Source organism: Pan paniscus, chromosome X (assembly GCF_029289425.2).
Source record: "Pan paniscus chromosome X, NHGRI_mPanPan1-v2.0_pri, whole genome shotgun sequence".
Classification (NCBI taxonomy): Eukaryota; Metazoa; Chordata; class Mammalia; order Primates; family Hominidae; genus Pan; species Pan paniscus.
In genome coordinates, this window is record NC_073272.2 from 25,466,235 (window position 1) to 25,491,592 (window position 25,358).

A 25,358-nucleotide genomic window follows, 5' to 3' on the forward strand; every position below is an offset into this window, starting at 1 on the left:
TACATATACCTACTATGTAGCCACAAAAAAATTTTTTTAATTTAAAAAGAAAGATAACAAGCACTTGCAGGAGGACAGAGGGCACCCTGGGATCATACAGGCTCATGCCTGTAATCCCAGCACTTTGGGAGGCCAAGGTGGGCGGATCACAATTAGCTGGGCGTGGTGGCGCGCACCTGTAATCCCAGCTACTCGGCAGGCCGAGGCAGGAGAATTGCTTGAACCTGGGAGGTGGAGGTTGCAGTGAGCCCAGATTGCGCCACTGCACTCCAGCCTGTGCGACAGAGCGAGACTCTGTCTAAAAAAAAAAAAAAAAAAAAAAAACCTAACACAGGGTTAAGTTGCAACATTGCCTGTTTGCCCCATAGTTCCTTTCCAGCTGGAAGAGAAGAAATGGTCTAGGGATATGGCTTTTCAGGTTAGACTTTTCTTCTCCAAGTTTTCTGGGGACCTGAAAAGGGCTCCGACTCGAGAGAGGAGTCATGGCTGTTCACAAAGATCACTGCAAGGAAAAGAATAAGAAATGTCTGTTAGAGGGATAAAACGCGAGCTATTCAGAGGCAGAAAGGTTAGTTTCCCTTTTGAGGGGCGGGGGTGGCGTGGGATGAGGAGGCTTTTTGGGAGAGATGGGCGTGGAAGGATGTCTAACGAGTGCTGGCGGCGAGGGTCGTCGTTGGCACTTCAATGGTGGGAAGACAGCCATGGGCGAAGCTTTGTGGAAGAAATTGGTGTGAAGGATGAGAAGGCCTACAACAGTGCTGAGGGCGCGAGGCCAGTTACCTGCGAAGTTTTGTGTACAAGATGGGCCCAGAAGGATGAACAGGGTCTAAAACAGTGCTGAGGGTGGGAGTGCAGAAGATCGGTCACAAGTGACGACACAAGGTGGTCTTAGTCCAGTTGGTGGACGCTCGGTGGCCTGGGCCTGCCCCCAGTGCGCAGACGCACACGGCAGGTTGCAGCGGCAAGCGGGGCGGTGCCCACGGCGGGGAGATGGGTGGGGAGGGCAGGGAAAAGGCCAGGGGTTGGGTGATGGGGTAATTGTCAGAAAAAGGAACAACACTGCTGGGAGAGTTTTCTGGTAACTTTTCAAGTCTTCGTTTAAATTTTTTTTAAAAAAAGCTGTCTTTGAAACAATAGATTAGGTCACTAAAAACTGCCTGTACGCCCTTGCATGCTGGAGGAAAGTAAATGGTTAGACCTACCCTCCCTGAGTTTTTCCAGGACTTAAAAGAGCTGCAAGTAGTGCAGATCATGGCCCCGTTCACACAAATCACTTCAAGAAAAAAAATTAGTAAATGTCTATTAGATCTTGAAACTTATTCCTGTCTATCTGGAACTTGGTAACCTCTGACCAACAACTAACTCCCCATTCCTTCCCTCTCGCCTCGCCTTCCTTACTTCCCAACCTCTGGTAAGCAGCAGGGTAAATACAGTCAATAATAATGTATATTTCAAAATGAATAAGAGTAAATTTGAAATCTCACCATAAAAGTCATAGGTAAACAAGGCGATGGATAAGTTAATGTGATGTAATCATCCCACATTGGATACATATTTCAAAAAATCACATTGCATCCCACGAATGTATACAATTATGATTTGTCAAGTAAATATAATTTTTAAAAACGTTAAGTGACTTTTTTAAAAGCTTATTAGAAGTATAAAATGCAAGCCATTCACAAGCATATAGGTTAGATTCCGCTTGTGAGGGGCTTGTGTGCAGTGGTGAGGCTTTGTGGAAGAGATGGACGTGGAAAGATGTCTAAAACAGCGCGGAGGTCAGGAGACCTTGTCGCTGCCTTCGCAGAGTTGGGCAACGCTCCCGGTCCTGGTCCGCCGCGGGACGCAGGCGCAAATGCAGGCTTGGGATGGGGGAGGTGCAGCCGGCGCCCACGTGGCGGGGCGGGGAGCAGAGGGGGGTAGGGGGCGGAGCAGGTCTCGCGAGGCCGCGCCCCGGCTCGCGCGGGCGTCGTGCACGCGGTTGTAGCTGCCCGGCGGCGGCAGAAGCGGCGCTCGCGCCAAGGGACGTGTTTCTGCGCTCGCGTGGTCATGGAGGCGCTGCCGCTGCTAGCCGCGACAACTCCGGACCACGGCCGCCACCGAAGGCTGCTTCTGCTGCCGCTACTGCTGTTCCTGCTGCCGGCTGGAGCTGTGCAGGGCTGGGAGACAGAGGAGAGGCCCCGGACTCGCGAAGAGGAGTGCCACTTCTACGCGGGTGGACAAGTGTACCCGGGAGAGGCATCCCGGGTATCGGTCGCCGACCACTCCCTGCACCTAAGCAAAGCGAAGAGTAGGTAGTGTCCCGCCAAAGGGTGGGAGGGGAGACTCCGGAGACACATGTACCCCGGTTACACCCCCGGAGTCTGGGCTTGGGCGGCACCCCCTGGGCTGCCTCCGGGCCCTGGGCGGGCCTGGTTCTCTCCTAGGAGGGCGGGGAGGGGAATAAAGGGGAGTTCTAGCTGTGAAGAAAGGTATGGTTTCCACTGATCAGATTTTAGAAGAGGTAGTGGTTACCCCAAAAGCCGCAGCTGAGGGAAAGTGGGTGGCCCTAGTCCCGAGTTTGCATCGAGGATGTTGGGCAAACTGAAACAGTTCCTGAAACATCTCAAAGTGCCGTCAGCACATCCCGTCTTTTTCAGGTACTATTTCAGCGAAGGAAGACATTGATAGGTTGAATAATGATTCACAAAAAGTTTGATTAAACAGAAAAGTTGCTAAACACAGTGCTCGGGAGGTCAAACATTTCATTTTTCTTTCTTCCTTTTTGTTTGCATCTTACAAAGATTATTACTGAAAGCCACCTTCCCCAAAGCCTGTGTAGTTAATGGATATTCCTTATGTTTCTCAGACATGAAGAACCTATTACAGAGTGTACTTTTGAGGGAAATGGGGGAAAAGGTTAGAAGTATGCATTTGGGTTGATGATAAACCTCGTGGCAAATTTGTGTCCTGCCAATTTGGTTTTTGATTATTTGCATTTCTGTCCAGTGTACAAAGCTAATGGCCACTTTCAGGAATGACACGTCAGACGAAGTAGATACTGTGAAAGTTGTAGCCTGCTACATCTGGATGTTAAAATTAACCAAAAGTGAACAGTGGCTATAGATAAAGGCTGTCTCTTGCTTGCTATTCAGTAACCTGCTTTTCCTGCAGATCATTTGACATTCTGTAGGTGTGTAGTTGGTTTTTATGGTTCAGTTACAGCATGTTCCATGCCAGTATTCAGTGAAAAAAGTAATGCTTCACAATTCTGAATCCCTAGAGTTAAATGGAATGTTGTTATGACTTAGGATGGGTTGGGAGTGATAAATGAGAAAAACTGTTTTGTCCTCTTAAACATTTACAGTTCTTACTTGCTGAAAGTAAGTACTTTCAGTTAACTACTTTGGGACTTTTTTTTTTTTTTTTTTTTTTGAGACGAAGTCTCGCTCTGTCACCCAGGCACCCAGGCTGGAGTGCAGTCGCGCGATCTCGGCTCACTGCAACCTCCGCCGCCCGGGTTCAAGCGGTTCTTCTGCCTCAGCCTCCCAGGTAGCTGGGACTGCAGGCGCGCACCACCACACCCGGCTAATTTTTGTATTTTTAGTAGAGACGGGGTTTCACTATATTGGCCAGGCTGGTCTGGAACTCCTGACCTCATGATCCGCCTGCCTTGGCCTCCCAAAGTGCTGAGATTACAGGCGTGAGCCACGGTGCCCGGCCTACTTTGAGATTTTTAACAAAACCAGTCTTAAATTTTAAAATCAGTATTTCCAAGTCCCACTGGTTTTACTTGCCTGGGAAAGTATTTTAAATATGTCAGCCAGTTAAGTGTTTACTTACATTACATATATTTTCCACAGGAAACAAATCTACTTCAAAGCTTTCCCTTTACCAGCAAAACTTAACATTTTAGTTGTTTACTACATTTCTCTGTCACATGTAGGCTTATCTAGAATTAAAGATACAAAGACTTTTGTTAGTAAAGACTATTATGGAGCCATTAAGGCCATATTTTCAAATAATTTTTAGTAATATCAAAAACTGTTCATAATTAATTTACTGTTTCCCTTAAGGAGAAAAAAAAAGGCGGGATGCAACACGTGGCAAATTTGTGTTTAAAAAAGAACGGAAAGGCCAGGTGTGGTGGCTCACGTCTATAATTTCAGCACTTTGGGAGGCCGAGGCCAGCCGATCACCCGAGGTCGGGAGTTCGAGACCAGACTGGCCAACATGGTGAAACCCCGTGTCTACTAAAAATACAAAAATTAGCCGGGTGTGATGGCGCATACCTGTAATCCCAGCTACTGGGCAGACTGAGGCAAGAGAATCCCTTGAACCCGGGAGGCGGAAGTTGCAGTGAGCCCAGATCACACCACTGCACTCCAGCCTGGGCGACAGACTGAGACTCTGTCTCAAAAAAAAAAAATAAATAAATAACTAAAATTAAAAAAAATAAGACTAGAAAGACAGACATCAGAATGTTAACAGTAGTTGATGGGAGTTATGGAGAGAGAGGATTTAAGTATTCTTTGTACTTCTCTGCATTTACCAGAATCTTTATGTTAATTACATAATTTATATTCAAGACAATTTTTGTTTTTTTAATAAATGCAAGGGATTGCTTTGGGAATTCCATTTATAGATCATAGCAAAGTAACTACCATTCTTAACCAAATATTTCCAAAATCAGTTTTCAGAACAAAATTTATTTTTCAAATATGGTTTTCCCAGTATGCTAAAATCATTAAGGCGTGTCATTGTAATAGATCATTACAATTATTATAACCTCTCACTTGAGTAGCATTTTAAGTAATTTATTTAAAGTATATATAATTGAATACTCTTCTGCTGTCTATTTCTCCCTCCTGGCCTTTACCTAATCAGATCAGGATTATATATATGAGGTAGGATGCTGGCTCAAGATAAGTAATCATATGTTATATATTAATTTTTAAGAGAAATTCATGTTGTTGGTCTCTATTTTGGAGTGACCATAAATGGTGGCTGTTACAGAGAAGTATAAGCCTTACTTTCTAGGACCCTTAGCCAAACTTAGAAGCAAGCATTGACTTCAGTGTTTGTAAGGGGTCTGAAAGTATAAGTGCTATCTGAATGTGTTAACAGAGCATGAAGGTGCATTAGTATCTAAGTGTGTTGGCTAAAATGACTGTACGCCCTTACAAGAGAGCAGCATGAACTGTTCAGTTTCCATTGGGTCACTTGAAACCTGTTCAAGGGAGTCTTCTTTCAAAGCCCTCTAGGAAAATGATCCCATGGTCTGGGATTTTACACTTCTGGCCTGACATATTTGTACATTCCCTCCTCATTTTGTGTAGCCTCATCTGCAGCAGGTCCTCCATGTGTATGTCAGAAGCTGGACAAACTAGTACATCTGGAAGACTGCCATTAGAGAAAGGAAAATCTAATTATTTGAAATGTAGGAAGTTGACAACTTGAAGCGGGACTATAGTGAAGTATCCAGGAGGGTTTAGTGCAGGGTAGAATTTAAGGGGTCTGTGAGCATGAATAGGGGAAAAAAGTATTTATTTTCACTAATCCCCATCTGAAATTTAGTGTTTCCTTCTATTATGAATGTCAGCAACAAACTACACTATCTTCAGCAGCACTTGCTTGTACCTTTCATCAATAGAATCACTTATTTTCTTGCTACATATGGTTATCGCAGGTATCCTGAAACACCATTTTCACTCATCATTATCTTATGTAGTTGTCAGATTACGACTAGATCTTGCAGTTTTGAAGTGTTATAGAGCACATGTATTATGATATCACCAATTTTTTTAATATTTTGATAATTGCATTTAAATACAATTGGTTTCTTTTGTAATTCTATGTATTTTCCTTTTTGCATTCAATAACACTCTTTTAAGAAGTCTGTAAGCTTCACCAGACTGCCAAAGAGATCTAAAGGTAGCCCTGATTTTTAGTGATTTTCTAAAGATGTCCTTCTACCATTCCACCAACTTTCTCAGTGTTACAGAACATCATGTATTTTTCTTTCTTAGTTTCCAAGCCAGCGCCCTACTGGGAAGGAACAGCTGTGATCGATGGAGAATTTAAGGAGCTGAAGTTAACTGATTATCGTGGGAAATACTTGGTTTTCTTCTTCTACCCACTTGATTTGTAAGTAATACATGTAAATAGCTAGTAAAATCTCAGTCTTTATCAATTATTTTTCAGGAGTATCAAACAAATTATTTTGTTCAGCTCTTGGTTTTTAAAAAGGCAAGCTGAAGTAAAGAAATGTATTTAAAAAGGTAACATCTACCATATATTTCAGAGACATAACACACCGACCTCAATACTTATGTCTACATGATTATGTTATAATGGAATAATTAGAGGAAAGCTACAATATATTCATTAAGCTATACCTACTAAGGCAAGAAAATGGACTGATGATATATTAGAAAGCATTTAATAGCAAGACCTATGCCATAATTCTTTTTACTGTATCTCTGTTGATTAGAAAATTAATTCTGTAATCCTAGCACAGATCCACCTAGCAGGTGGATCACAAGGTCAAGAGATCGAGACCATCCTGGCCAACATGGTAAAACCCCATCTCTACTAAAAATGCAAAAATGAGCTGGGCGTGGTGGTACGCACCTGTAGTCCCAGCTACTCGGGAGGCTGAGGCAGGAGAATTGCTTGAACCCTGGAGGCGGAGGTTGCAGTAAGCTGAGATAGCGCCACTGCACTCCAGCCTGGCAACAGCGAGACTCCATCTCAAAAAGAAAAGAAAAAGAAAATTAAGCCATTTTCTCTAGTGATACCATGTAACTGTGGTTTTTCCATTTTTATGCTTTGCTGCATCTGTTGCTTTTCTGGGATTTGAACATTTTGCTGAAAATATTATATACTGCTTAAGGAATAAGGAATAACACCTGTGTATATGTTATGGTTATTGTGGGGTTTCTCGTCTTTTTTTAACTCGGTGACAGTGAGCGTTTTTGTATATGGTCAGAAAGTTGACTAAAAGTAAATACCCTTACAGCTTTATTCACATTGAGGATTTAATCTTATTTTATTTTACAAAACACTATTTTGAGTGTTTTTCAAAATTCATGAAAGTCAGAAGAGACCAAAAAGAGTTATGTCAATTTTTATCTTTTATTCTCTTGGAACTTACTTTTTGGTTACAACAAATAACTAGAAGTTTCCTCCTCTATCTTTGCCACTGTGCCTTTTTCCATTAGGACTAATCTGGAACTACATAGATCAAATTTAAACTTGCAGGGAGGGTATACTTAAGCTCATTGCTATAGGTTGTTTCTAGGCCAGGGATTAACAAATTTTTTCTGCTGGATTTGGCCTATTGACCTATTTGCCAACCCCCGCTCTAAGCCACAAAGGAAGAATTCTCATGAAAATTATTACATTGAGACTAAAGTTATGAGTCTGCATAATATATAATCTTTTAAATTATAAGAACTTGCTTCTTTCTAATCAACTCATATTGTGACTTGATTTTTTTAAGTATAGCTTAATTTCTAATAGAAACCAGAAGTAGAAATTTCAGTAGACATAAAAAATGACAGGCCTTCTAAATTCATGTTGTTATAAAACCAGAAGGTTAACATGTATGTTAAATATATACGACTAACACCCTGAATTTGGAAATTAGTCTAATGTAGCAGAAAAATATGTTCTGTGTTTCTCCATTGTTATTCATAACTCCATAATGGGTAAGAGATAGTTAATTGGAGCATGTTGTTAGCAATGGTCTTCTGGGACAAGGAGCTAAGATAGCCTCTTCCTGTTTTCATGTAATGCTGGACTGTGCCTGGTTAGAGAAGGAAGAATTCTAGGGTATTTGCCACAGTCTACAAGGAGGAAAGTTACAAACGTAACCCTTCAGTTTCCTGCCAAAACTTTTTCTGTCTTCACTAAGAAGTTGGTCAAATGTATCTCTAGGTAGCATTCCTTGAAATAAGAAGAAAGGCAGAGGCTGGGTGCAGTGGCTCACGCCTGTAATCCCAGCACTTTGGGAGGCCAACATGGGCGGATCACCTGAGGTCAGGAGTTCTAGACCAGCCTGGCCAACAAGGTGAAACCCCGTCTCTACTGAAAATACAAACAAAATTACCCGGGCGTGGTGGTGGGCGTTTGTAGTCCCAGTTACTCAGCAGGCTGAGGCAGGAGAATTGCTTGAACCTGGGAGGCGGAGGTTGCAGTGAGCTGAGATCGCGCCACTGCACTCCAGCCTGGATGACAGAGTGAGACCCTGCCACAAAAAAAAAAAAAAATAAAGGAAGGCTGAGGCTGACCATTCCTACCCTTTAGAAAATATTAAAAATACATTTTATAGCCCAGGTTTCCAGGGACATCATCCGAGATTAGAACTGTCTACTTGGACATGACAGTGCTGTACCTGAATAACTGAAACATGTTAAAATCCTGTATTGGTATCTGGTAGGAACTTGTGCCCTAACTAAGTCTATGTTTTTCAAACTTTCTTGACCATGTCTCACAGTAGGAAATACATTTTTTGTTGTCAGCCAGTACACAGGCACATATATATACGGTAACATTCCATCTGGATGCACCAGCACAGCCATGCTCCTTAAAATACTGAAAAACCCTCATATCATGTGGTAAATAGCCACTCCCTTTCCTCACCAGCTAGTTAGTCCTCCTGCCTGATCCCTTTCAGAAACCTCCAGAACTAAAGCCAGCTTTGAGTTAAGATTGTTAAATATTTTGAATATCATCACTGTTGAAGACAAACATATATATGTATTTGTATATATAAATATGTGTTTCATAATTTACCCTTACTATGTATGATAGAGTCTCCTGTTTTCTATTCGATTTCACTTTTTAAAAATATTGTTTAGAACTCAGTTAATTTAAGGAGTCCCTACCACGGTTTGAAAAAATGCCACCCTAGTAATATTCTCTAAACATGGCCTGACAACATGAGGGTATTAAGGTATAAAATCCCTGGCTGCACAGGACTGGTAGACAAGGTGGAAGAGGACCTTATCAAGAAAGGAGGGGTGGGGGTACTGGAAAACATTGCCTCCTCTCCAAAATACACATAGATGCATCTAGTTCATAGGGTTGGTATAGGAATATTAAAAAAAAATAGTGAAATGACATAAAATTTGTATAGATCCTTTGAAAGCTATAAAATTCTATATAAATAAAAGGTATTATTAAATAAAAGTAATAAAATGAGGGGTGGCTATTGCTATAAGGGAGAAGAGAACATTGGTTGACTACTGATCTATTAAGTTGTAATAAGAAAGTTTATTGAGATGTAGTTGGGAACTCTAATATGTTTCTGTCTTAAATATTTGATTAAATGACAGTCTTTTAGACCACTCCATTTTGAAAAGGTTCAAATATAAAATTGTTCTTAATGTGCATTTTTATTATTAAAGGTATTTGTAAAAATTGTCATTTGAAAGTTTAGGTATATGCTTATTTGGAGAATACTGAAGTGTTTTTTGTTTTTTTTTTTTTTTTTTTTTTTTACCTTTCAGCACATTTGTGTGTCCAACTGAAATTATCGCTTTTGGCGACAGACTTGAAGAATTCAGATCTATAAATACTGAAGTGGTAGCATGCTCTGTTGATTCACAGTTTACCCATTTGGCCTGGTCAGTATCTTACACTTATATTCGTAGAAAAAAAAGAATGGATTTACTCTTAAAGCATGGACAGATAACTCTTGATATAAGAATATAGTCATTTATCAGACAATTCAGGAATAGCTTTATCTAAGAGTAATACATGTAACTACACATTTTCCAGGTTAAAAAAAGAGAGAAGAGTAATATAATCAGCTGCTATAGTAAAAATGCTTAAGGATTTTATAGGACATTTCAAAATAAGGGGAAAAGTTAAATGCAATAGATGTGATTTCTATAGCGAAAACCACTGAATTATATGCTTATGATAAATTGGGTTACCATAATTTGGAGGAAAAAAATCTTTAAAATATGCCATTTCTCTGTTACACAGTTATATAGTCAAACTCAGCTTTTACAATTTTGAAGAAACAATACTTTTTAAAAATTAATTTTAAAAAATGTTTAAAAATTCATTAATCATAAAAAGATGTTTTACCTAAATTCGTTATAAAGAATTGCAAATTAAAATGACGAGATGCCAATTTTCCCTGTCTGGTTGGCCAAGATTTAAAAGATTGAAAAAATGTATCCACTGTGGACAAAAATTGAAGAAACGGCACTCACACACAGCTGTTTAGCATTTCTGGAGAGCAGTTGGGCAACATGTCTCAAAATTGGAAATTTACATGTTAATATGAGTTTTTATAGTGTCCACAGTCTTGTGCAGAAAACTTTGTGCACAATAAAGACCATTCAGAATTGGGCCGGGCACAGTGGCTCATGCCTCTAATCCCAGCACTTTGGGAGGCCGAGGCAGGCAGATCACCTGAGGTCGGGAGTTCGAGACCAGCCTGACCAACATGGAGAAACCCCGTCTCTACTAAAAATAGAAAATTAGCCAGGCGTGGTAGCAGGTGCCTGTAATCCCAGCAACTCAGGAGGCTGAGGCAGGAGAATCACTTGAACCCAGGAGGTGGAGGTTGCAGTGAGCCGAGGTCACGCCATTGCACTCCAGCCTTGGCAACTGGGCAACGAGAGTGAAACTCTATCTCAAAAAAAAAAAAACGATTCAGAACTATTGGTTTTAAAACATAATATTCAATTTATTAAAGTTACAAATTTGAAACACGAGCTTTTTTCATTTATAATCTGTGTGTGTATAACAAATTTTCATTGCTTGGTGAGCTACAATTTAATTAATTACATTTCCCTAAGAAATTAATTCCCATAAGTATTTTTAAATGCAGTTATATATTTAATATATTTGAATTCCTTAAGTATCTCAATTTTCAGACAAACCTTCCCAAATACTTAAGTAGTTCTAATATGCCAAATTCTCTGAAACATTATAAATAACTTAACATATAAATATGTACTGATTATTTCTTAATATAAAAATGTTAAAATAGCCTGGCATGGTGGCTCACGCCTATAATCCCAGCACTTTGGGAGGTCAAAGCAGGAGAATCACTTCAACCCAGGAGTTCAAGACCAGCGTGGGCAACATAGTGAGACCCCATCTATACAAAAAATAAAAAAAATTAGCCAGGTCTGGTGGTGCATGCCTGTGGTCCCAGCTACTCGGGAGCCTGAGATGGAAGGATGACCTGAGCCTAGGTGGTCGAGGCTGTAGTGAGCCAAGATCATACCACTGCACTCCAGCCTGGGCAATAGAGTGAGATCCTGTCTCAAAAAAAAAAAAATATAGGCTTAATTTGCTTCATCATTTCCTTTAAAAAAAAGAAAGACAGGGTCTTACTATGTTGCCCAGGCTGGAGTGCAGTGGCACAATCAATCATAGCTCCCTGCAGCCTTGAACTCCTGGGCTCCAACAATCCTTCTACCTCCCCAAATAGTTGGGACTGCAAGCTTGCACCACCATACCTATTTTAATTTTTATTTTTGTAGAGATGGAGTCTTGCCATGTTGCCCAGGCTGTGCTTCATCACTTCTGTAGTAATTCTAAATCTTCCGAGGATTAAAATGCATATCCACTAAGGAAAAAGTTATGTCATCCCAAATAATTTGGGATTGCTTTCCCAAGGAAATTTGGGGATACATTCTCAGCCTGATAGGGTTCACATCAACCAGAAATTTCTACTTGGGTGTCAGAACCGGGGCTCCAGATATCTAGAGCAATGTCGTTTTGTTTTCTATCTGCTGTGTCAGTACCCTCCTGTTAGAGCATCAGCCCATGTCTCCTGGTTTCAAGTTACAGAATACAGATTGAGCGTCCCTAACCTGAAATCCACAGTGTTCCAAAATTCAAAATTTGAGTGCTGACATGATGCTCAAAGGAAATGCTTAGTGAAGCATTTCAGAGTTCAGATTAGGGATGTTCAACCAGTAAGTATGCAGATATACCAAAATCGGAAAAAATCCTAAATCCAAAACACTTCTGGTCCCAAGCACTTCCAATAAGGGATACTCAACCTGTAGTGAAGACTGAGGCATCTGATATTATAACTAACTTCCTTCACTGCTTCAAGTGGACTTTGCATTTGTCTCTCAGAATATTAAAATGTCATTCATTTGTATCCTGCCTGTCTGTTCAAGGCTTTATCTTATGATCACACTACTAAGGTTATGCTTATGATACTACGTATCTTTTGATCTATCAGTTTCACTTTCAGAAATCAATTAGACAAGTGTATAAAAGTAAGAATACAAGGATGTTTTCAGCAGTGTTTATAAAGCAAAAAAAAAAGGTAAATGGTTTAAATCTTCATCATGGAATTAAGTAAAATACAGTAAAGATATTCCTGACTTACGATGGTTTGACGTATAATTTTTCAACTTTACAGTGGGTTTATGGGATAGTAAATACATTTTTAGCTAATGATATTTTCAATTTATGATGTGTTTATCAAGACACAGCCCCAGCCGGGCACAGTGGCCTGTAATCCCAGCACTTTGGGAGGCCGAGGTGGGCGGATCACCTGAGGTCAAGAGTTTGAGACCAGCCTGGCCAACATGGTGAAACCCCATCTCTATTAAAAATACAAAAAATAGCTGGGCGTGGTGGCGGGTGCCTGTAATCCCAGCTACTTACAAGGTTGAGGCAGGAGAATCACTTGAACCTGGGAGGCAGAGGTTGCAGTAAGCCAAGATCGTGCCATTGCACTCCAGCCTGGGTGACAGAGCAAGACTCCATCTCAAAAAAAAAAAAAAAAAAGAAAGAAACAACCCCATCTTAAGTCAAGGAGTATCTGTGTATCCATACATTAAAAATGTGTTATAGGCCAGGCGCAGTGGCTCACGCCTGTAATCCCAGCACTTTGGGAGGCCAAGCCGGGTGGATCACCTGAGGTCAGGAGTTCGAGACCAGCCTGACCAACATGGTAAATCCCTGACTCTACTAAAAATGCAAAAATCAGCCAGGTGTGGTGGCACACGCCTGTAATCCCAGCTACTTGGGAGGCTGAGGCAGGAGAATCGCTTGAACCTGGGAGGCAGAGGTTGCAGTGAACCGAGATCACGCTGCTGCACTCCAGCCTGGGCAACAGAACAAGACTCCGTCTCAGAAAAAACAAAAATGTGTTGTAGGCTGAGCACAATGGCTCACGGCTATAATCCCAGCACTTTGGGAGGGTGAAGCAGGAGGATTGCTTGAAGCCAGGAGTTCGAGACCAGCCTGGGTAACAAAGCCACACCCCATCTCTACAAAAAAGTGTTTAAAACATTAGCCCAGTGTGATGGTACACACCTGTAGTCCCAGCTTCTCAGGGGGCTGAGGCAAGAGGATCGCTTGAGCCTAGAAGTTTTAGGCTACGCTGAGCTATGATCACGTCACTGCCCTGCAGCCTGGGAGACAGAGCAAGACCCTGTCTCAAAAACATAAAATAAAAATGTGTTATGTATATATATTTTTAATGTTTAAAGGATATGAATATATTAAATGGGAAAAGCAAGAAAATAGAAAGTATATTAGCCTGTTTTTGTTAGTCAAAGAATGTGTGTATTTCATGTGTTTGCGTGTGCATGTATAGAGAAAGAGTGCTGTTTTAATATATGCCGTTTACTTAGCTCTGAGAGGTAAGCGTTCTGTTTGTTACAGGATTAATACCCCTCGAAGACAAGGAGGACTTGGGCCAATAAGGATTCCACTTCTTTCAGATTTGACCCATCAGATCTCAAAGGACTATGGTGTATACCTAGAGGACTCAGGCCACACTCTTAGGTACCTTTCAGTGGTTTTATATTATGACAAATCCAAGCGTGTTTATAATCCTCCTTGAAATAGATGTTATTTATGAAATAGAAGAACAAATTTTGATCAAGAAATATAATTTTGAGGCCAGGCACGGTAGCTCAAGCCTGTAATCCTGGCACTTTGGGAGGCCACGGTGGGCAGATTACTTGAGGTCAGGAGTTTGAGACCAGCCTGGCCAACATGGTGAAACCCTGTCTCTACCAAAAAATATAAAAATTACCCAGGCATGGTGGCGTATGCCTGTAGTCCCAGCTACTCGGGAGGCTGAGGTGGGAGAATTGCTTGAACCTGGGAGGCGGAGGTTTCAGTGAGCCCAGATCATGCCACTGCACTCCAGCCTGGGTGACAGAGTGAAAAAAAAAAAAAAGAAATAATTGGCTGGGCATGGTGGCTCACGCCTATAATCCCAGCACTTTGGGAGGCCGAGGGGGGCAGATCATGATGTCAAGATATCGAGACTATCCTGGCCAACCAACATGGTGAAACCCCATCTTTACTAAAAAATACAAAAATTAGCTGGGCATAGTGGCATACGCCTGTAGTCCCAGCTACTCGGGAGGCTGAGGCAGGAGAATCGCTCGAACCCGGGAGGCGGAGGTTGCGGTGAGGCGAGATCACGCCACCGCACTCCAGCCCAGGCGACAGAGCAAGACTCCGTCTCAAAAAAAAAAAAAGAAAGAAAGAAAAATATTACTTTGTTCTATTAGTCTTTAAACTACTAAACTTAAACTGTTAGTTTATATTACCCTGATTAAACTATGTTAGCATCATAGACTTTTAGAGCTGGAAGATTATTTAGAGGTCTTTCACCCACCCTGTCATCTTACAGATAAAAGAGACAGATTCATAGAGTTCCATGATCTTAGCCAAAGTTATATAATAATTTAATTGCAGAGCCCAGACTTAAATCCAGGTCCCCCAACTCCTTGTCCATTTCTTTTTCCTTTTTTGCAACCTGACTCCAGTAATGTTTTTTTCTAAATACAAGTGTCATACTACTTAGCAAACCTGTGTCTTTGGAGTAGGAAAAATTAAGGAAATATTTTACCCAGACGCTCTCACTGGGTTACTTGAGCTAACAAACATTAATAGAATTCTTTGAAAAGGGGGCAATTTTAGTGTGAAACAGTTGTAATTTGGTTGTATTGATTTGCTTTGTAGTGCCAATAGTTTTTCTTGAATGTTTTATGTGAAAGTGTCAGTATTTTATAATCCTGTGTTTTTTTATAACAACTTTATTGGAATATAGTTCACATATAATACAATACCCATTTAAAGAATACAATTCAGCTGGGCATGGTAGTTCATGCCTGTAATCCCAGCACTTTGAGAGACCTAGGTGGGAGGATCCCTTGAGCCCAGGAGTTTGAGACTAGTCTGGGCAACATAACAAGACCCTTGTCTTCTACAAAAAAAAATAAATAAAATTTTTTTGTTAAATTAGGCCGTTGTGGTGGCACATTCCTGTAGTCCCAGCCTACTCAAGAGGCTGAGATAAGAGGATCGCTAGAGCCTGGAAGTTCAAGGTTGCAATGATCTATGATCACACCACTGCACTCTCGCCTGGGTAACAAGAGTGAGACCCTGTCTCTAAAAAAATAATTAAAATTAAAAATAAAGAATACATAGCCGGGCGCAGTGGCTCACGCCTGTAATCCCAGCACTTTGGGAGGCCAAGGCAGGCGGATCACGAGGTCAGGAGATCGAGACCATCCTGGCTAACACGGTGAAACCCCATCTCTACTAAAAAAAAATAGAAAAAAGTAGCCGGGCGTGGTGGCGGGTGCCTGTAGTCCCAGCTACTCGGGAAGCTGAGGCAGGAGAATGGCGTGAACCCCGGGGGGCGGAGTCTGCAGTGAGCCGAGATCGCGCCACTGCACTTCAGCCTGGGCGACAGCGAGACTCCGTCTCAAAAAAAATAAAGAAAGAAAGAATACATTTCAGTGGTTTTTGTGTATTCACAGAGTTGTGCAACCATCACCACAATCTTAGAATGTTTTCATGCTCCAAAAAACCCCATACCCATTAGCAGTCACTCCATGTTTCCCCTAACCCACTTCCCCCGGCTTTAGGCAACCACAAATCTACTTTATGTCTCTATAGTTGCCTATTCTGGACATTTCATATAAATGGAATCCTACAATATGTGCTTTTATGACTAGCCTCTTTCACGCAGCATAATGTTCTCAAGGTTCATTGTATTGTATCATGTATTGCTACCAGTAGTTTCCCCTCTTTTGTACTTGCTAAGTATTTAATGTTTTCTGCTTTCATAAAATCTGTTACTAAGTTAATTTCCAAGAATAAATATGCCCCAAAAAAGACTGAGGCAGTTTTAAAATGTGGAATCATTTGAACATTAACCAAGTAAAATTATCTAACGTTAGCTATATTATTTGACCTGAGCCAGTAGTTTCTTTTTAAAATTTTTTTGTTAAGGCCGGGCATGGTGGCTCCCGCCTGTAATCCCAGCACTTTGGGAGGCCGAGGCAGGTAGATTGCTCAAGTCCAGCAGTTTGAGACTAGCCTGGGCAACATGGCGAAACCCTGTTTGTACAAAAAATACAAAAATTAGCTGGGTGTGGTGGCACACACCTGTAGTCCCAGCTACTCAGTAGGCTGTGGCGAGAGGATCACTTGAGCCCAAGAGGTTGAGGCTGCAGTGAGCCGAGATCATGCCACTGCACTTCAGCCTGGGCAACAGAGTGAGATCCTGTTTGAAAACAAATAAAAAATTTATTATTTTCAAAATAATACATGCACATATGCAGATAGTTTTTAAAGGTCAGATTCTCTTCAGCAACTGTAAATACTCTGGTACATTTCTTAGCTAAAAACAAATTTTTAAAGCTGCAGTTTTACAGTGATAATTCCAAATTATACATTAGATTGAGGGAGGGATGTCCACACACGTGTGTGTACGTGTGTGTGTGTGTGTGTGTTTGTATACCATTGGAGTAGGTAGGTAGTGTGGTGTTTGTTCTGTATAGCATCCTTCTGTGTGGATGGTATAGGAATTCACAATACATAAATGAGAAGAAATGACCTCATCTCTACCATTCTTCTGTTTTACAGAGGTCTCTTCATTATTGATGACAAAGGAATCCTGAGACAAATTACTCTGAATGATCTTCCTGTGGGTAGATCAGTGGATGAGACACTACGTTTGGTTCAAGCATTCCAGTACACTGACAAACACGGAGAAGGTACCTCTCCCTTCTAACCTTTTGATTTTTTAGTTTGAAAGATAGCATAATTAGTTAGGTTTCTTATCGTAAAAGTAATCGATATTTCCGAAGTTTTCTGATTATTTACAAATTATTAGCAGATCCTTTTAACAGACCAAATTATAATTTACAGTGCTTTAACAAAATATCAGGCCAGGCATGGTGGCTCATGCCTGAAATCCCAGCATTTTGGGAGGCCAAGGTAGGAGGATTGCTTGAGCTCAGGAATTCAAGACCAGCCTGGGCAACCCAGTGAAACCTCACCTCTACTAAAAATCAAAAAAAAAAAAAAAATATATATATATATATATATATGTGTGTGTGTGTGTGTGTATATATATATATATGTGTGTGTATATATATATATATAAACTAATATATTCTGCTTACTAAATGAGATGCAAAAATATTCACTATTTGCATAGTTCTTTTTGATAAAAAAGACAAAAGTTTCTGCTACTGCAATTTTTAAAATTATGTTTCTGCAAGCTTAGAATGTGTCAATCTGGCAACATTTAGTGATGTAGTTTTCATTTGCCTCTTTGCATTATTGAATTTAGCCTTTTAAATAATCCTTGATCACTTCTCTGCCTTTCAGCTAAGATGAAGTATAGTAATGTAATCTCTGGGCTTATTCAGTATCACATTTGTAATCTACAAGTTCATCATTTTGCTAAAATAGAACACATTATATATTCCTTTTAAAAATGTCACTGAGTCAGGATGCATTCTAATGTCTCTTTTGACAAACAGTGAATCATGTCATCAGTACAAAGTACTGCAGGATACATGGCAAACAAGCGTACTGGAAGTTTATGTAAATTTGGAGGAATTTTTGCCATGCCCAGGCCTTTCAGCTCACCAGATTCCCAAACTTTCCAACTGTATTAGAGGGGCAATCAATTTGATTTCTTATATTTTAAATGTAACTAAACATAATTGGTAAAAATGAAAATAGATTAGCTGCCTGCTTATGAGCTCCATGACTAAAATTCCTTGGTGTCAACAGGCGGCTAATAGAAGTCATGTGCTCGGTGGTCTGGAAATGTTCTTATTAGTATATTCTATTCAGTTTCATATAGAAACAGAAAAAGTCAGTTGCTGAAGGTAACTGAATTCTGTTTTTAAAATGTCTTCTGCCTCTTTTTGTTTCTTTTAGTCTGCCCTGCTGGCTGGAAACCTGGTAGTGAAACAGTAAGTATATATATATTTTTTTATGTTGAGTTGATGGTTAGAGTTGAAAAAAATGCTGGCCGGGCGCAGTGGCTCACACCTGTAATCCCAGCACTTTGGGAGGCTGAGGCGGGCAGATCACGAGGTCAGGAGATGGAGACCATCCTGGCTAACATGGTGAAATCCGTCTCTACTAAAATACAAAAAAAAAAAATTAGCCGGGCATGGTGGTGGGTGCCTGTAGTCCCAGCTACTCGGGAGGCTGAGGCAGGAGAATGGCGTGAACCCGGGAGGTGGAGGTTGCAGTGAGCCGAGATCATGCCACTGCACTCCATGCTGGGCGACAGAGCAAGACTTCTTCTCAAAAAAAAAAAAAAAAAAAAAATGCTAACCTTAGAATAATCTTCCCTTGTTACTAGAACTGTCTTGATTTTGTAAATGAAGTAAACATTGCTAAGCAGAAATCAGAGTACAGACATTCTTTGGCCTGTAGGAAGAGTAGCTGAAACCGGAGAAAGCAGAATATGGGGCGTGATGCTGTGAATTTTAAAGCCAGGTATACAGATAAATACACCGTTCGAAAAAAAAAAGTAGGGCAGAGTGGAGACCTGGTAGAATAATTCAGAGGTCTTATAGGTCATGTATCGAATTTCTTCCTGTATTGGGACAAAGAAAACAGTCACAAGCAAAACCTTTCTATGCATAGTAAGAGGTTTTGAGAAAATCTAGCTCAATTAATACTGAAGATAATGATTCTCTCCTTGTCATGAAGAAAGAAAAGATTGAAACACGTATGTATATTCTTTCGTTTAGGAGGCTGTATAATTTTTTTTTCTTTTTTGAGACAGAGTCTTGCTCTGTCGCCCAGACTGGAGTGCAGTGGCATGATCTGGGCTCACTGCAACCTCCGCCTCCAGGGTTCATGCAATTCTCATGCCTCAGCCCCCTAAGTAGCTGGGACTACAAGCCTGCACCACCACACCCAGCTAATTTTTGTATTTTTTGGTAGAGACAGGGTTTCACCATGTTGGCCAGGCTGGTCTCAAACTCCTGACCTCAAGCGATCCACCCACCTCAGCCTCCCAAAGTGCTGGGATTACAGGCATGAGGCACCGCACCTGGCCCAACCAACCTATTTATGAAAGCATTTATTACCACAACCTAAAATTAGAATTAGGATATAACTCCAAGGGCAGGGACTTTGGCTGTGTTGTTCACTAATAAGTACTGCCTATCATAATACCTTGAATAGTTTCCATATAGTGAGTCTGTTGAAAGAACGTCCAAACACATAAATATATACAACTATTATTTGTCAATCAATCAAAAATTAAAAAGAACGACCACCACAGTATGTGATAACACGCATGCATTTTTCTGGAGGGAGAATCCATAGTTTTCACCAGATTCTCAGAGATTTGTGGCCCCCAAAAGTTAATCATGTAAATAGTCAACACGTTTTCCGAAATGTCCGGTACTCATCCTATAATACCTTTCAGAGTGAAATTGTACTTCTTGGGAGCTCTCACTGATCTCTGGGAACTTGGACACCTAGCACATGCCTGTGATTGGAGATGATGTTTTCATCAGTCACAGAGGGTTTTGCTGCACCTCCAGGGGGAAGTGCCCCCTACCTTGAAGATGTGTCTGAAATGCTTTTTAAGGCTTCTTAAGCTGCTGCTTAAGCCAGCAGCTTCTGATTCATATTTCTTTCTATAAGCCTCATAATCAACAAATGTAAACTAATGTGACTGATTTATACTTTAAGGTACCTAGTGGTCAAAGTACCTTTAATGTGTAATTTCAAATCCCCTTTGAGATCCATTAGATTAACATAGAGATGAGTAAGTTTGCTATTGTAACATTAACTTTGACCTCAAAGGCAAAACTGTTTTGCAAACCCATCAGAAATTGATTCAGAATCAGTCAATTACAAAAGTTACAATAAGTTATTTTTATATATATAAAGATAGATGTACTTTACCTATAACTAGCAAATAACATAATGTGAGGTCAAATTATATTGGAAATTTTTTTTAAGTCTAACAGGTTTCTAAGGCTGTGATGCTCTTAGAGGGAACACAACAGTATTCATTAACTATTGACAGTAGTGCTTGATGTATTTGAGTTTGGGGGTTTGTTTTTTTTTTTTTTTACTTTGCAGCTTGAGATTTAAAAGTTGTATTCTGGACTTTAGTAAGCCCTTAGTGAACACCTGCCTCCTTTTCAGATAATTGTGACATACCATCATTTTAGCAGCATGATTTTAAAAGTACATTAACATCTGTAGCCATGCTCTGTAAATGTGTTTGACTTAATTAGGTCAAACCTGAAGATACCATGAAAGCCTGGTGGCCAAGAGAGAGCTGTAAGTAAGTTTTGGGGTGCTTGAGTACAGATGTTAATTTATTCACACAAAATAAAAATATTTGTCTTTTGGAATAGCCAAAATTAGTAGGCAGGACAAATCTCATTTTTTTCTAAATATACAATCTGATATACAAAAATAATTTTTAGTCAAGGCATGGGCAACTAATGTCAGACTACTCATTATGTACTTTGGCTTTAAAATGAATAATTTCCTTTTTTTGTTTTGTTTTAACAGATAATCCCAGATCCAGCTGGAAAGCTGAAGTATTTCGATAAACTGAATTGAGAAATACTTCTTCAAGTTATGATGCTTGAAAGTTCTCAATAAAGTTCACGGTTTCATTACCACATTGTGTTGCAGTAGTAATTTCTTGGAGAATATAAAAATCCACATCAAAGTCCAAAGATATTTAGCGTTAGCGTTAGACACTGATGCCAAAAGACAAGCAGTTATTCTCTGTCTTTCCAAAGGAAGAAATGGGAGATCGAATCAAACTGAGTAATAGCAATAATGACATTTACGGGGTACATGCCATGTGCCAGGCCTTGTGTTAAGCAGGTTAGGGGCATTATTTAATCCTCACAGCAACTCATTGAGTTCTTTATTTTACAGAGGAGGAAACTGAAGTGCAGGTAGATTACTTACTTACCCAAAGTCACATAGCTAGCTAGCAAAGGCAAAATCCGACCTTGCACCCAGACAGGCTAATTCTAGATTCTGAGCTCTTAACACTCCACTGTGGCTCACCTCTCCATACCTTTGAGGGTAGCGGTAAAGAACGGGTTGTGAGCACACTCACCTTCCACAGTAATAGGAATAGCTGGCCCCATGGCCCACTGCTCTGTAATAACATAAAGCCTTTTGCCCCCGCCGCCATCTCTAAATTTACATCTTCAGCTTGTACCAAATTTATAAGTTAGATGTTTAACAAAATTTGAATCCTTAAATATAACTAGCTCTTAACAAATGACCATATACAAAGCTGAACTCCAGTGCTACTTCATCATCCCATTTGCCACCCCAATATGGCAATTACTTTATTGTCATTATCTGTAGACATGCCATGTAGTTAAGAGACCAGGTACCCAGGAGAATTAACCTCATCCTGTCTTCCATGCTAATCTGCTAATCTCTGTCCGTTTTGTTTCTGAGACAGGGTCTCACTCTGTCACCCAGGCTGGAGTGCAGTGGTATGGTCTCAGCTTACTGCAGCCTCAACCTCACGGGCTCAGGCAATCCTCCCACCTCAGCCCCCCAGGTAGCTGGGACTATAGGCATGCACCACCATGCCCGGCTAATTTTTATGTTTTTTGTAGACATGGGGTTTCACCATGTGGCCCAGGCTGGTCTTGAACTCCTGAGCCTAAGCAATCCACCCACCTTGGCCTCCCAAAGTGTGGGAAGATGCATGAGCCCCTGTGCCCAGCCATCCCCTCTCTTAATACAAAAAGCCCTTCTCCTGGGGAAAGGCCATCACTAGAAGTGGTGGGGGGATTACTGGGCTTCTGGCTGAAATTGAGGTCTGTCGCAAATGGCGGGTGATTTGTAGATACACAGGAATCCAGCTGCCATTTATAACCTTTTTCTATAGCAGAGTATGTTCTAATGCTAGTTTACAGTTGAAGTTTTATAAACCAATCTATTCGTAAAGTTGAAGACTGCTAGTACTTTGATATCTAAACAGGTTTGTGATAACCTTGTCAATAGGTCCAATACAATGGGAATTCTATATGCAGATTTCCTCCTTCCAATCTAAAAAGTACAAATGTTTTACTCATGAAATAAGCTGGTATCCCTTTTTTTAAGAGTCAGGGTCTCACTCTGACATCAATGTATTTATGTGTCTGTATATATTCATACACGTACACTCCAAGCTGGAGTACAGTGGCATAATCATGGCTCACTGCAGCGTCAAACTCCTGGCCTCAAGCGATCCTCCTACCTCAGCCTCCCAAGTCGCTGGGACTACAAGCATGCACCAGCAGCATCTTCTTGATTAATAGTTTCCATTCTTTGGAGCTTTTCTAGCCTCCTGTTCATTTTAGTATGGTTTACAAGGAGAACTATTTGTAGGTCCACCCAGAAAAACCAGTCATTAATGTTTCATTCAACATTCAGCAACTATTGACCACCTAAACACTTGGCGTACATCAATGACCAAATAACAAATTTCTGCCCTCAAGGAGCTCAGTATTTGATTACTGAAGCGGGTGCTGATAGAATAGTAATTTCTTGGTACTCACAAGTAAGTGAAGATACATACCCTGACTTGCCACTTTTTTTTTTTTTTTTTTTTTTTTGAGATGGCATCTCGCTCTGTCACCCAAGCTGGAGTGCAGTGGCACGATGTCAGCTGACTGCAACCTCTACCTCCTGGGTTCCAGTGATTCTCCTGTCTCAGCCTCCCGAGTATCTAGGATTACATGCGTGTGCCTCCATGCCTGGCCAATTTTTGTATTTTTAGTAGAGACGGGGTTTCGCCATGTTGCTCAGGCTGGTGTCGAACTCCTGAACTCAAGTGATCTGCCTGCCTCGGCATCCCAAAGTGCTGGGATTACAGGTGTGGGCCACAGCGCCTGGCCTCTCACCACTTTTCGTATTAACTGAGTGATATACATAGCTTCCGAATAAAATAGCACTAAATGCACCCCTTTTGTCAGTGCCTTTTATAAACTATCCCTTCAAAGAGCTGACTTCTGAAAGTCCATAAATCCAAGCTTACATCTTAAAAGATGGTCTCGTGGCCATTTACAAGACTGGAAAAAGAGTTGAGAAAGGATAGTCCCCTGCCCTACTGGAGAGGATGGACCCTGGGCCTAACCAGGATGCAGCTACTAGAGACCTATTCCCGGAAGATGCTGACCTACCATAATCTGGAGCAGTGCTTCTCAATGGGGAGGGATGGAGATTTTGCCCCCGGGGGACATGGCAATATCTGGGATGTTTTTATTGTCAAAACTGAAAATACAGCCGGGCGCGGTGGCTCACGCCTGTAATCCCAGCACTTTGGGAGGCTGAGGCGGGTGGATCACGAGGTCAGGAGATCGAGACCATCCTAGCTAACACAGTGAAACCCCGTCTCTACTAAAAAAAATACAAAAAAAATTAGCCAGGCGTGGTGGTGGGCGCCTGTAGTCCCAGCTACTCGGGAGTCTGAGGCAGGAGAAAGGCGTGAACCCAGGAGGCGGAGCTTGCAGTGAGCCGAGATCAAGCCACTGCACTCCAGCCTGGGCAACAGAGTGAGACTCCGCCTCAAAAAAAAAAAAAAAAAAAAAACTGAAACTATTACTGGCATCTGGTGGGTAGAGGCCAAGGGTGCTGCTAAACATCCTACAATGCACAGGACAGTCCCACAACAAAGACTTTTCTGCTTCAAGATGTTAACTGTGGCAATGTTGAGAAAACCCGCTCTAGAGACTAAGGAAAGGAGGAGACCAGTATCATTTAGTAGCTGCCTGTACAGCAGGAGGTCAGAACAATGCCACAACAGTAGGAGCTTACCCAAAATAATAGATCAAGAGATGACCTGCCCACAAACATTTAAAAAATAGTAAATAAGGCCGGACATGGTAGCTCACGCCTGTAATCCCAGCACTTTGGGAGGCTGAGGCGGGCAGATCACCTGAGGTCAGGAGTTTGTGACCATCCTGGACAACATAGGGAAACCCCGTCTCTACTAAAAACACAAAAATTAGCCAGGCATGGTGGTGGATGCCTGTAGTCCCAGCTACCGGGGAGGCTGAGGCAAGAGAATCGCTTGAACCCGGGAGGCGGAGGTTGCAGTGAGCAGAGATCACGCCACTGTACTCCAGCCTTGGCGACAGAGCGAGACTCTGTCTCAAAAAAAAAAATTAGTAAATAAATAGGAGGCCAGGAGCAGTGGCTCACGCCTATAATCCCAGCACTTTGGGAGGCCAAAGTGGGCAGATCACCTGAGGTCGGGAGTTCGAGACCAGCCTGACCAACATGGAGAAATCCTGTCTCTACTAAAAATACAAAAATTAGCCGGGCATGGTGGCAGACACCTGTAATCCCAGCTACTCAGGAGGCTGAGGCAGGAGAATCCATTGAACCTGGGAGGCGGAGGTTGTGGTGAGCCGAGATCAGGCCATTGCACTCCAGCCTGGGTAAAAAGAGCGAAACTCCATCTCAAAAAAAAAATGTAAATAAATAGGTGACTGACTGGCCGCGGTGGCACACACCTGTAATCCCAGCACTATGGGAGGCCTAGGCGGGTGGATCACCTCAGATCAGGAGTTCAAGACCAGCCTGACTAACATGGTGAAACCCCATCTCTAGTAAGTACAAAAAATTAGCTTGGCTTCGTAGTGGACACCTGTAATCCCAGCTACTTGGGAGGCTGAGGCAGGAGAATGGCTTGAACCTGGGAGGCAGAGGTTGCAGTGAGCCGAGATCGTGCCACTGCACTCCAGCCTGGGCAACAGAATGAGACTCCATCTCAAATAAACGGAAGTGACCTGAAGTTTCTATGAAACACACCAGGCAATATCTTTCCAGTTCACTAATATATGAATGACATCTATTATTCCCTGCTTCTCCCTATAATTTCTAGTCTTCTGTTGAATATTTCACATTTAAGCCTGGCCAGTGTTCTGAGGTTTCCAGTGATCATGGTGGACAGCTCTTTCAGGGATTTCTTAGTCCCTAGAATCTCACACAAGAGATCATTCCTCACGCCCTCCCCACCACATCCCCATTGTCTCTTCTCTGTCCAAGAGCTCATCTAACCCTACATCCTAAACTTCCCATCTGTCACTAGGTTTCCAGGT

At 41.4% G+C, this 25,358-nt stretch overlaps 1 protein-coding gene across 1 annotated transcript; it reads left to right on the forward strand.

Annotated features, from left to right (window-relative positions):
• The first annotated feature begins 1,906 nt into the window (after nt 1-1,906).
• PRDX4 (peroxiredoxin 4) lies at nt 1,907-20,915 on the forward strand. Its single transcript, XM_008972972.4, has 7 exons — nt 1,907-2,290; nt 6,009-6,126; nt 9,495-9,611; nt 13,642-13,764; nt 16,873-17,003; nt 18,184-18,218; nt 20,803-20,915. The coding sequence occupies exons 1-7, from the start codon at nt 2,050-2,052 to the stop codon at nt 20,851-20,853; spliced, it is 816 nt and encodes a 271-aa protein (XP_008971220.1). The 5' UTR covers nt 1,907-2,049; the 3' UTR covers nt 20,854-20,915.
• The last annotated feature ends 4,443 nt before the right edge of the window (nt 20,916-25,358 follow it).

Coding starts and splice junctions, on each gene's coding strand:
- PRDX4 (XM_008972972.4), top strand. CDS start 2,050: ATGGAGGCGCTGCCGCTGCTAGCCGCGACAACTCCGGACCACGGCCGC. Junction 17,004..18,183: donor CACTGACAAACACGGAGAAG/GTACCTCTCCCT, acceptor TGTTTCTTTTAG/TCTGCCCTGCTGGCTGGAAA. Junction 18,219..20,802: donor GGAAACCTGGTAGTGAAACA/GTAAGTATATAT, acceptor TTGTTTTAACAG/ATAATCCCAGATCCAGCTGG.